The 12414-nt window shown below is 39.8% G+C and overlaps 1 protein-coding gene across 10 annotated transcripts in view; it reads right to left on the minus strand.

Moving 5' to 3' along the window:
* suco (SUN domain containing ossification factor) overlaps positions 1-12414 on the minus strand; it is a 51197-nt gene that overhangs the window by 20782 nt on the left and 18001 nt on the right. For 6 of the 10 annotated variants that reach the window (XM_084090602.1, XM_084090601.1, XM_084090599.1 and 3 more), the window contains exons 2-6: positions 6217-6325; positions 3918-4043; positions 2737-3098; positions 2056-2166; positions 1558-1714 (exon numbers count right to left, since the gene is read on the minus strand). In XM_084090602.1, coding sequence (XP_083946728.1) covers positions 1558-1714; positions 2056-2166; positions 2737-3098; positions 3918-4043; positions 6217-6325 — 865 coding nt within the window. The remainder of the gene's footprint in view (positions 1-1557; positions 1715-2055; positions 2167-2736; positions 3099-3917; positions 4044-6216; positions 6326-12414) is intronic. The other 4 variants (XM_084090600.1, XM_084090597.1, XM_084090604.1 and 1 more) reach the window with 3 other exon arrangements.

Raw genomic sequence — 12414 nt, forward strand, 5'->3', positions numbered from 1 at the left:
GCCAATGTGAAATTGGTAGTGGTCCAGAATCCATAACTGTATATGAAACATTTCTAATATTATAATATATTATAATACTGATTTTCACAGGAATACATTTGATTTTAAGATATATTAAAATAGAAAACATCTAAATTGTAATATTTTACAATATTACAGCTTTTAATGTATTTTTGATCCAATAAATGCAGCTTTGGTCAGACTTATTTCATACACACACTACATATAAGGTCTAAATAGCATTATGCACTTTTATCTCATTGACCACTGGAAAAAAGGAAGAAAAAAAAAGATAACGGTTGCCGAATACAGTGAAGTGTCAAAAATATGATCATCCTCTCTCAACCAAAATATCCCCTTTCATACAATTTCTAATTTACACTGGGGTTCAATGAGCACTGATGCGTGAATGCATATATTATGCAAGTGCTGCATGAAACAACAGTTCTGTTTGACAAATTCAAAACGTCTGCAAAATCCTTCCTGTTTTAAGGTGGTCTTTCCTTCTGTCTCCCCATCACTTTCCCTTTTTCTTGTCCCCTTATTTCCCCTTATCTCTATGTCTCTCTGTCAGTGCCTAAACAGCAGCGCTGAGTGTGCGTTTGGTTGATTAAACATTTACAAGGTTGTCGGTCCTGTGGAAAACAAACATGCTGATGTACCCAATCCCACCTCTCTCAGCCTACTCCCTCTCTTCTGCCTTTCTCTTCCCCTTTCACCTTCTCCATTTAGGGTGTAAGTGTCAGAGTAGCTTTACTGTTTGTTTGTACGGAATGCTTTAGCTCTGCAGATCTATAACAGCAGGGTGTGGACCAGCTCAGTGGTAATCAAATGCAAACCCATTCACTATCTACATAATGGGGTAAAAGGTAGGGAGAGGAACACTGCGGGGTGCAAAATGTAGCGAGTATTGTCATCATGTTCTTTTAGGCGGTGTAAGCTCAAGGAAAACAAAACTAGGAAAATATATCAGGGCTTAAAATGCTTTTAAAAAACACATTATACCTTCTGGCTCCATACCTGAAATCTAATAGCGTCATTATAGAAAAAACAACTCTGAATAGATAATCTGTGATAAATCTGTATAATACATATCTAAGATAGATGGTAATACATTTAAAGACATTTATAAGGTTTCAAAAGATTTCCATTTTAAATAAGCTGTTCTTTTGAACTTTCTATTCAAAGAATTCTGGGGGGGAAAAGTATCAGTTTCAGCAAAAATACTGACTCAAAACTTTTGAGCGGTTGTGAATTTTAAACAACTTAACTTTATCTTAACTGCAAACAGTACCATATTGAAGACAAATTGATATTTTGCTTTTAATTAATAATAAATGTAATTGTTTATTGAACATTTGTGTCTATTCTATTAGCTCTATTGCTTCCATTTTATAAAAGCATTACGCCATTTGTCATATGCGTTAAAGTGATTTTATCGTGTGTAAGGGAGTTTTAGTCTTGTGGGTATTTTATTTATTCACTCCCATTTCTGCAATTACTTAGCAATGTGAGATAAGTCTGACAAATGTGCTTGTAGTGTGTTTGTGCATGTACCTGCTGGCTTTCTGTAGGTGGAAGGATACTGTCTGTCTGCCCCAGCTCTGTGAGGTCCAGCTCACTCGGGACCAGAGAGGCAGTCGGGTCGGCACTGGTCTCTATACTCTGTCCCACAGTGGTGGACTGGTTCTCTGCATGTTCCTCCACAACACTACTGAGAGCAAGTAAACAGAGGAAAGGGTGGGGATATGAAGATACATTAATAGGTTGGTATATAGAAAAACAAAAAAACAAATGTTTGTTCACTCAAATGACAAGTTAAACAGGAATTAAAATGGTGTATCATGGCATTGGGGGAAAAAAAAATGAAATGAAAAAACAAAAACAAAAAAAAAAAACAAGGAGAGATGACGAGGCTTGATGTGCCTGAAGTAGCTCCTTTACTTGGTTAACCATCAGTTACCAAGTCACCTGATGTAACGCGAGTACTGTAGTTACCGTAATGTCACCATGTAACCTGCTTTACCTGTCGTTTACCTGTTGCTCTGTACTCACCTGGTGAGTGTGGTGTCAAGGGGTTGACTGAATGGGGGCACAGAGCCCACCTCACACTGACTGGCACTAGAGTTCTCTACAGGAGCATCAGGACGCGGAACGTCTAGTGCACTGAAGGAAAGAAATCATATGCCGTTTACCAAAAGATAGGGAGGAATGGGAGAGGGAAACTAATGGAGAGAGAGAGGGGCTAGAAAGAATAAGAGAGAGAAAGAAATCTGGCTGGATCCAGGTACGGACTGAAGCATGGTTCATTTTGTTCTGTGGACGGTTTCAGTCTTACTGGTTTATTACATTTTAAAGGCCCATCTAGCTAAGTGCACACCGATATTGTCTTTTTTGGGTCCTTGTTGAAATGGAAGATTCATAAATGCTCCAAGTCCAGAAAAAAATAAAAAACAAGCCATAGAGGTCTAGTAAAGAAGGAGAGATACACTACGATGCAATTTTTAAAAAACGGTGCCGTTCCAAAGAAGGTGCGACATGAAGTCCATAAAGTGATGACTGTATGCTCGACTGATTCAATTTAAAAGTCTGGATGCAGGAACGGTGTCACAATGAAACAATAAGAAAACAAAATCAAAAGAAAGGTGTATAAAGAAAATAAATGGTGAAATGAATGATAAGACAAACATTCAAAGTTCCCACCCTCTCCTCTCCCAAACTGCTGTCTGTACTCACCTGGAGAGGCTCTCGGAGGAGGAGACTGAGGTAGGTGAGGCTGGCTCTGGGCTCTTCTGGAGTTCAGCAGCAGGGGCAGAGGGGTCTTCTCCGTGTGGGTCAGTCTGTGGAGGGGTCAAATCAGTGGAGGCGTGGGTAGCCTGGTCCTCTGTTGCAGTGGCCTGTGGAGTTTCAGGGTCTGGCTGGGTCTGGGATAGAGGCGGTGCTGTTTGGGGCTGTGTAAGTGTAGGTGGTTGAGCTGACTGTTGTTGGTCTTGTTGTTGGGTGTTCTGGGGTTCTAGTTGCTGCTGTTGTTCTAGCTCAGGGAGAGCAGAATCAAGCTGAATCTGCTGCTCCTCCAACACTTCTTCTAAATTCACAGTCTACAAGGACAGAATCACAGACAAACAGATTAACAATTAAGCAACAGAAAAAGACTGTCTTAGTTAAAAACATCATGACTATGATTTGGTCGCACAGTCTACAAGGACAGAATCACAGATAAACAGATTAACAATTAAGCAAAAGAAAAAGAATGTCTTAGTGAAAAACATCATGACTATGATTTGGTTGCAGACATGTAACTTTGTCTTCTTGTTGAATTTTCTAATTCTTTTTAAATCAAAGTTTGTAATGTTGTGATTCACCTTGTGGCAGGTTGGTTTGGTTCATGGCTTATAACACTTTAATAAATCCCTATGGGAAAAATTAATGGAAACCAAAAGTGGACAAGCACTGTGTTTCATGATAATGCAATTTTTTTTTGCATAAAAGCCATAAACCTTTAAAGTCAAAGAAAAAAAAAGGTAACACTTTAGTTTAGGGTCCAATTCTTACTAATAACTAGTTGCTTATTAGCATGCATATTACCAGAATATTGGCTGTTTATTAGTACTTATAAAGCACATATTATTCTACATGACCATATTCTACATCCCTCAATCCTCAATATCTAAACTTAACAACTATCTTACTCACTATTAATAAACAGTAATTGAAAGTTTGAGGCAAAAGTCATAGATAATAGTTAATTAATAGTGTGAATTGGAGCCTAATCTAAAGTGTGACCTGAAATAAACAAACAAATATAGGATTTTGTGTGTCCTATCCCTTGAGTCGCATGTGTGGTTCACAAAGGTTGGGGGTTAGGATGAGATATGTAATAGAAGAAAACAGATATGGCGGTTGGATTGCATGGGCACCTGTTTGTGCTTCTCTTCGTGTGGGGTGTCTTGTGAGTGCAATGGAGTTTCCTTTAGTGCAGCCGTCTCGGTCTCCAGGCCCACGCTGTGCGATGACTGAGTGTGTGTCGCCCTTTCCTCCTCAACCTAAAAGAGGAAAACAATGTTACATATGACTAAAGTGACAAGGTCAGTTTCTCACAAACTATTCCATGCCATCTTTTGTCCTTTTTGGAGTTTGACAGACCAAGGTCACGTGTATTTTTGTTGTTTCGTTGTGAGCAACGTGATAATTCTGCCAAAAATCTGTCAGTGCTCATCAGAGGTATTTGGAAGGACGTGAGGTTGAGTAAATGACATGATTGATGAATTGATGAGTGAATTTTTACTATTCCTTCAACAACAGGTGAGTTGGTAGAACTGGTTTTGTTCCGATGAGGGTGGAAGAGATGTTTTTTTTCTATGGCTATGTTTTTCTACCATTCAAGTTTAGTGGGAGAAAAGAGCAAACACTTTTGTGACTGCCAGGGAGTATTTAAGTCCAAACAGGGCAAGTTTACAGATTCAAACATTAGTTGAAGATTGAACTGCTTTAACTTTAATGACTGCATAACAACAACAGCTAAAGTGGGCCTAATCAGCCAGTCTCACTAAGAAATATTGGACAACCAGATGACTCCACACCTCTATAGAGCCTTAAATCTATAGGTTACACAGAGGAGGGGGGTCTTTGTCGGTAAGTGCCTTTATAGATTAGCCTGTTGAAAGACAAATGTCAACAACACTGTAAACGAGGAGCTATTGCACAACTTCAGGGACTATTTAGACTTACACAACAGCCAATCAAACTCCCCTTCTCTAGGAGTCAAATGTATGTGATCCCATTTCACAATACAGAGTTAAATCTCAATTGTGTTAAGGACGCACACTCACGACTTAATAGGAGAAGAGCTCAAGTGCTTGCAAGTTCAAGTGGTTGTTGAGGTATTTAGTTGGTAACTGTGTAGAGCAGGGGTGGGCAAACTACGGCCCGCGGGCCACATACGGCCCGTTAGGCTGTTTAATCCGGCCCGCCGAGTATTTAAAAAATTGTCTTAAGATCGCATTAATTTTGCCTTTTTTCTTGCAATACTTTGCGTTATATATATTGCGTTGCATATATTTGACAATCGGAATATCAGATATTGCATGCCATAGCTAACAAATGTAAAAAAATAAAAAAATCACATAAAAGCAGATCATCATTCATTCAGCGCTGTTGTGGCTGCGGTGTGTCACGTAACAAGCAATGACGCGTCACCATGGAAACCAAACAGACAGCGACTTAAGCTCATAGACTTGTTGCACGTTAATGTTTTTTCCTTTTTTGGAAATTCACAGAGAAAAAAATGTTTGGTAACTGCTTGCACACCTTAGCTTTTCCTTTGATTTGTCTGCTATTTAGTTTCTTTGCTCCTCTGGATTTGTGGATGTGTCCTGCCTGATTCCGTTTACCGACCTTTATCGCCCGGCTTTCGACTACGCTCCCCTGTCTGCCATGTACAGAACCCGTTTTTTTGTTCATTAAATGTTCTGATCTGCCTTTGCTTTTTATGTTTTATTTTATTATTCTTAAAATACATTTGTATATTCGTTTATTTCGTTTTTTTTCCCACAAATGTGTGACTTTTGGAAGTGCAAATTGCCATGCAGTTTTAATAAAGTTGAATTAACGTAACCTGTCATTTTTACTCTTCTAAGTGTACACTTGCAGGTGTTTTGTTTCTAATTTACTGTTAGGTCCATTCAATAATAATGAGGATAAACAATATTTAAAACGTATAGGCTATAATTATCTAACATCTGACTAATTAAAAATTAACATCAAGACATAACATGCTAAATGGGGGATATCTAGCATAAAAAAATGTATTGTCAGAATATCGTCTCTCAGTTGTTGAATTTCGCGCAGACATTGCCACAACGTAAATGTCTGTTTACTCAGCCCGATCTCATGAAAGTGCGAATACCACAAATTGTATTTCTAGTGCTTATGATACGCAGGTTTCGCGTGCATATGATACGCACTTTATGGCGTGTAGGCACTCCGCACCCCTAATCCTAACCAAGGGGTTTACAGTGCATAGCATATGCACGCAAAAACATTTTTGGCATATAAATGGCACGAGAAATAAAATTTGTGGTATAGATACGCACTTTCATGAGATCGTGCTTCATAATCTGCTACTGGGCCGGCCCTCTGTCAAATTTTAAAACCCAGTGTGGCCCTTGAGCCAAAAAGTTTGCCCACCCCTGGTGTAGAGTCATTGTTTTTTGTCACCTTTTTATCAGTCCCTGGTTCCTCCGTTGTGTAACGGCTATCATCCTGTGCAGGGAGTCCTGGGACAGAGGAGATCTCTTCTGAACAATAAACATGACGACAAGAGTGCCTGCAACACACAGAGTCAAACGTAAGATTCACAAAAGTGGAAAGGAGTTGATGAGCTGTATATGAGCCACATGTGATGTATAAACTCGTAATCTACTAAGGTCATAAGAGCTCATGATGACATGTCTACCATCCATAGCAATGAAGAAATTTGCATGGTTGAGATCCAAGATTACACCTCTTTCCATTGTTAATTCTGATTAGAGTAAATCCTCCAGCACAGTGAAAGTTATTCTGACTAAAGCCAAATAACATCAGAGCTCTCATAAAAGCGGTTTCACCCAAACTTACTGGCATTTACCACTGAAATTAAACTGACGACTTTTGTCCAATCATTTTCACGGTATTACAATCTGATGTTGCCTAACGCTGTCCAAGCTTAGTTGAGAAATATTGTCTGAATGGCATGGATTATGATTTCAGTCAAGGGAATAGATGTGAGGAATTTATGTTCAGATTAGATGATGTGCACAACCATAGATTTTCAGATTATTTGGTTAGACTAGCTTTGGGTCCACACAACAAATGAATGGGCTAGAGAGCTACACCCCATCACAGTGCTCACAAAATTGGCCTGTGTAATAAAATATCCTGCTGTGAGCAGTTTCTGTTTTAAGTCCAACAGTAACACTATTGGATGTGTTTTAAAGAGGTGTCAGGATCGCAGACACTGAACCACTATGATATAATCTTGGAATGTTGATTTGGTTTTAGTGTGCTGACTGTCTAACAACACAGGCCTGTGCATAACACTTTTATAAGCATAGAATTATAAATACATAGAACATCCTTCACTGTAATAGCAATTATGATTTACAATTTATTAATTTTATTTTTGGCCACATAGAATGGGAAGGATGGAAAATGGGAGAAAAAAAAATGACAAGCTGTACAAAACAGTTTGTCATGCTGCTTGATTTTCCAACCTGGTTTTTCTTAACATATTATTTTAATGTATTGTCTTAATTATAAACAGGCTGGTTTGTAGCACAAACAGTTTTACAGTTTACTGCACTATGATATAATCTTCTCGTACCCTATAGCGGCTAATACTCGCACATTCACAGAAAACACCTTACTTCCGCAATCCGCACTGATAAGTAAGGTGGATAATGTGGATGTAAGAGAAGCGAGCCTGAGAAAATTTTTGTTCTACTCCACTGAACTAATTTCTGCTTGGCTAACGATTACCTCACTCTGAGTCTTCACTAGGATGAGAAATGAACTGTATGAATGAAGCAGTTAATAATAACACACAACACAACCCAAGACTGATTTTAAAGGCACGTGTATATCTACGGCCATATGATTTCCATGATATTGAAAACATTAAAACAGAATTCACTGTATGAAACAAAATTGGCAAATTACCAAAGCGCCAAAATAAAATGAATAAAAGAAATGATGACAGAAATATATTACAATTGTATAGTCAAATATACTTCTTTGAGTAATAAGAATAATAATACAAATACAATTTCATAAATCATACAGAACATTACACAATCCATTCTTTTCATCAATGTTTTAATTTAAAGAGTAAACCTCTGTTGTGCAGCACTTAATTTGCCAAAAGATAAAAATGCAATGTTTTGATGTCAAGGAATTGTTGCATATTCAGTTTAATACAATTTAAAAAAATGTTAACGGTTATTTTATTAATTTGATTACCACAGTTTTGATAATACATTTGTATCAAATCAAAAGACTGAATCTAATTAGAATTTGGGGGGAAATTAAATGGGATTTGAAGAAAATTAAAGATTTCATAAGGCCCTATTAATTTTAATTTTGACAAATTATTAAAATTGATAAGACATGCTTTTTGGATTTAGTTACCTTTAAAAAAACATTAAAACAGAATTAAAACAGAAAAATTTAAATGGGAAACAGAATTTGGGGGAAAAAATAAAACTGATTTAATAGGGTCCTAATACACAACATTTCTATTCTATAAAGTTTTCATGCCTCCTTGCAACACTCACGCTGTCTGCATCAAAATCACACCATGTTTGGAAATGAAATGTAAACCGCACAGACAACAGCAGTATCTGAAATGAATATCAACTGACGCTCTTCTTCGCAAAACTGATCAATCAATTATACACTATATTCATCCCTCCTAATCCTGCCGGTCTCAGTTAACCAGTGCACATCCCCCTGGGAGGTAAAATCATGGCAAAAATATTATACTATGCATCTGCTCGCCAAAGAAAGCTGTCCGATGTCTTTTTGGAAAATGAATAACAGCTGGGGCTTGTCATTATCAGCACTCTCGTTTCAAATGTTCACAGAGAGTAACTTGAGAGCGTCACCTTGACTAGATTTAGGAGTAAGGGGAACCTGTACACATGCAGGCTCATGTTAGCACTCTGTCAGCACCTCGGCCAGTATGTTCAAACCCTCAATCAGCATTGGACATTAACTACTCATTATTATCCAGCCTTTGTAATAAGGTGTTTACTTGAGGAAAGCATGTATGGGAAAGTCACAGCATTGAAGACACACCCACTTTAAGACATAATTAAACACTTCTTGAAGCTTACAATAAGGAAAAACTTTCAAAGAGCAATAAATTACCTATTGTAAAATGATGTTTGTAAGACAAGCGAGGACAAGGAAGGTTTTTACACTCCTCAGATTCTTTATGTTGTCACTGATGCACATGGATCTGAGCTGATGATTAATGGGTCAAACATATATGCACACACAAACAGATATAGGGTTCGTATAGGTGTCCGCGGGGAGTTACTGAGTAACAAATGTACTATGTTCTGTGTGTCTTATGACCAAAACAATTGTAGCAGGGACGACATACATATAGGCAAACTGGGCAGCTTTTAAGGATGTGTTGCGGAGCGAGGGAACTAAAATACATGTTTACAGTGTTTATAATGTTTGTAAATGTTTTGCTCTATTTACCGGTATTTTACATTATTCCTGAATGTAAAGAAAAAAAAAAGTGACACATCAGTGCGACTTCTGTTTTTTTTTCCTCTTAATGTAATTTTGACACCATGCAGTCAGGTGCAATAAACATTTAATCCACAAACTTTGGAAACTTCATAGAAATACTAAATTAATAAATAATAACTTCATTCACAAAGTAAATAGCACTGAATAGATTTATTAAAACTTTACACAACTTTTAAGAATGAAAAAGGCAGTTGCTAAACTGATTGAATGATTGAGTTTAGTCATAGTTCACTGTCTATACAAAAAGTCTAAAACAATCTGTGTTTTTGCAGAATCAAGGAATCAGAATATATTGTTAGTGAACTGTGTAAATGTACAACAAGCAACTTGATCAATGGCTGAGTCTGTAAAGACGTTGCTGGGAACTATAAAAGTGCAACTGTTTGAGCATCAAGGTTATTTTCGTAAACGAAAACTGAAACTAAGACTAAAACTATTGGTCAAAAAACATTTTCGTAAACTGAAATAAAATTAGAAATTTATAATAAATGAAAAACTAAAACTAAACGAAACTAACAACAGTTACTGAAAAACTAACTGAAATAAAATAATAATTAGCAAAAATAAATAATCGTTTTCGTATTTAATAAGCTCTTTACTTTGGTGGAAAGTCTGACCTGTGGCTGTTTAGGGAAATGCCTGTAATGGCGCTTCACACGCGTGAAGTTGCTGAGGCGATTAACCGCTGTCCTGTGACGCGCTCAATGAAGGACCAGCGAACACATCGCTAGTCCTAAGCGGCTGTTCATAAAGGATGCGTCCGTGGCAGTGGAATGGGAAATAATAACTCAAGGTAATGAGACGCAAGTTGAACTTCTTTTAACTTGAGCAAAGCGTTTTTAGAATGTCCTTTCATTTGCGTGCGAGACGCGGGTGCAACAGCAAAACAAGTCCGTCAAGCACAAAAATACCTTTAATGTTGTGATGTCATGCTTTCATGAAGGTTGACAGGCTGAAAGGTGCTGTTGTTATCTTTGTTTTTACAAAAGATTTTCTGCTAATAATATTGTTATCCATGTGGAGACAAGTCCACTCACACACACACTCTCTCTCTCTCTCTCTCTCTCACTATCTTTGTTGGGATTCTCCATAGATGTAATGGTTGTTATATTGTACAAATTGTATATTCTGTCTCCTTACACTAAACCGACCCCTAAACATACCCATCACACACACACACACACACTAACCCGACCTCTAAACTGACCCATCACACACACACGCACATGCACACACACACACGCACACACACACACACACTAACCCGACCCATCACACACACACACACTAACCCGACCCCTAGACCGACCCATCACACACACACACTAACCCGACCCCTAAACTGACCCATCACACACACACACACACTAACCCGACCCATCACACACACACACTAACCCGACCCCTAAACCGACCCATCACACACACACACACACACTAACCCGACCCCTAAACCGACCCATCACACACACACACACACACACTAACCCGACCCATCACACACACACGCACACACACACTAAACCGACCCATCACACACACGCGCACACACACACACACACACTAACCCGACCCATCACACACACACACACACACTAACCCGACCCCTAAACCGACCCATCACACACACACACACACTAACCCGACCCCTAAACCGACCCATCACACACACACACACACTAACCCGACCCATCACACATACACACACGCGCACACACTAACCCGACCCCTAAACCGACCCATCACACACACACACACACACACACACTAACCCGACCCCTAAACCGACCCATCACACACACTAACCCGACCCATCACACACACACACACGCGCACACACACACACTAACCCGACCTCTAAACCGACCCATCACACACACACACGCACACACACACTAAACCGACCCATCACACACACGCGCACACACACACACACACACTAACCCGACCCATCACACACACACACACACTAACCCGACCCCTAAACCGACCCATCACACACACACACACACACTAACCCGACCCCTAAACCGACCCATCACACACACACACACTAACCCGACCCATCACACATACACACACGCGCACACACACACTAACCCGACCTCTAAACCGACCCATCACACACACACACGCACACACACACTAAACCGACCCATCACACACACGCGCACACACACACACACACTAACCCGACCCATCACACACACACACTAACCCGACCCCTAAACCGACCCATCACACACACACACTAACCCGACCCCTAAACCGACCCATCACAGACACACACACTAACCCGACCCATCACACACGCACACACACACACACTAACCCGACCTCTAAACCGACCCATCACACACACACACGCACACACACACTAAACCGACCCATCACACACACGCGCGCACACACACACACACACACTAACCCGACCCATCACACACACACACACACTAACCCGACCCCTAAACCGACCCATCACACACACACACACACACACACACTAACCCGACCCCTAAACCGACCCATCACACACACACACACACTAACCAGACCCATCACACATACACACACGCGCACACACACTAACCCGACCCCTAAACCGACCCATCACACACACACACACACTAACCCGACCCCTAAACCGACCTATCACACACACACACACACACACTAACCCGACCCATCACACACACACACGCACACACACACTAACCCGACCTCTAAACCGACCCATCACACACACACATACACACACTAACCCGACCCATCACACACACACACACACACATACACACTAACCCGACCCATCACACACATTTTCAAAAAAACTCATTCTGTGTGATTTAATTTAGGCCCACAGTGACACAAGTCCCCATGAGTGTTTGTGCATTCAGGTGTAAGTCCCCACCACGTTAGAAAAACATGTACACACTCACACACACTCACACACTGCATAGATACTTCATTATTTAATCACACTGGCTTCACAGCAGGTTGTCAGATTAATTTAGCTGTTTTTTTGTTGTATGTACCAGTGTCACTCTGAAAAAAGCGTCACTCTGCGTCTCGCTTTGGAAGTGTTCTGTTTGCTCTGCTAAACTATAATTACTA

The sequence above is a fragment of the Abramis brama genome (assembly GCF_963993115.1).
Source record: "Abramis brama genome assembly, chromosome: 18".
In the NCBI taxonomy this organism is placed as follows: domain Eukaryota; kingdom Metazoa; phylum Chordata; class Actinopteri; order Cypriniformes; family Leuciscidae; genus Abramis; species Abramis brama.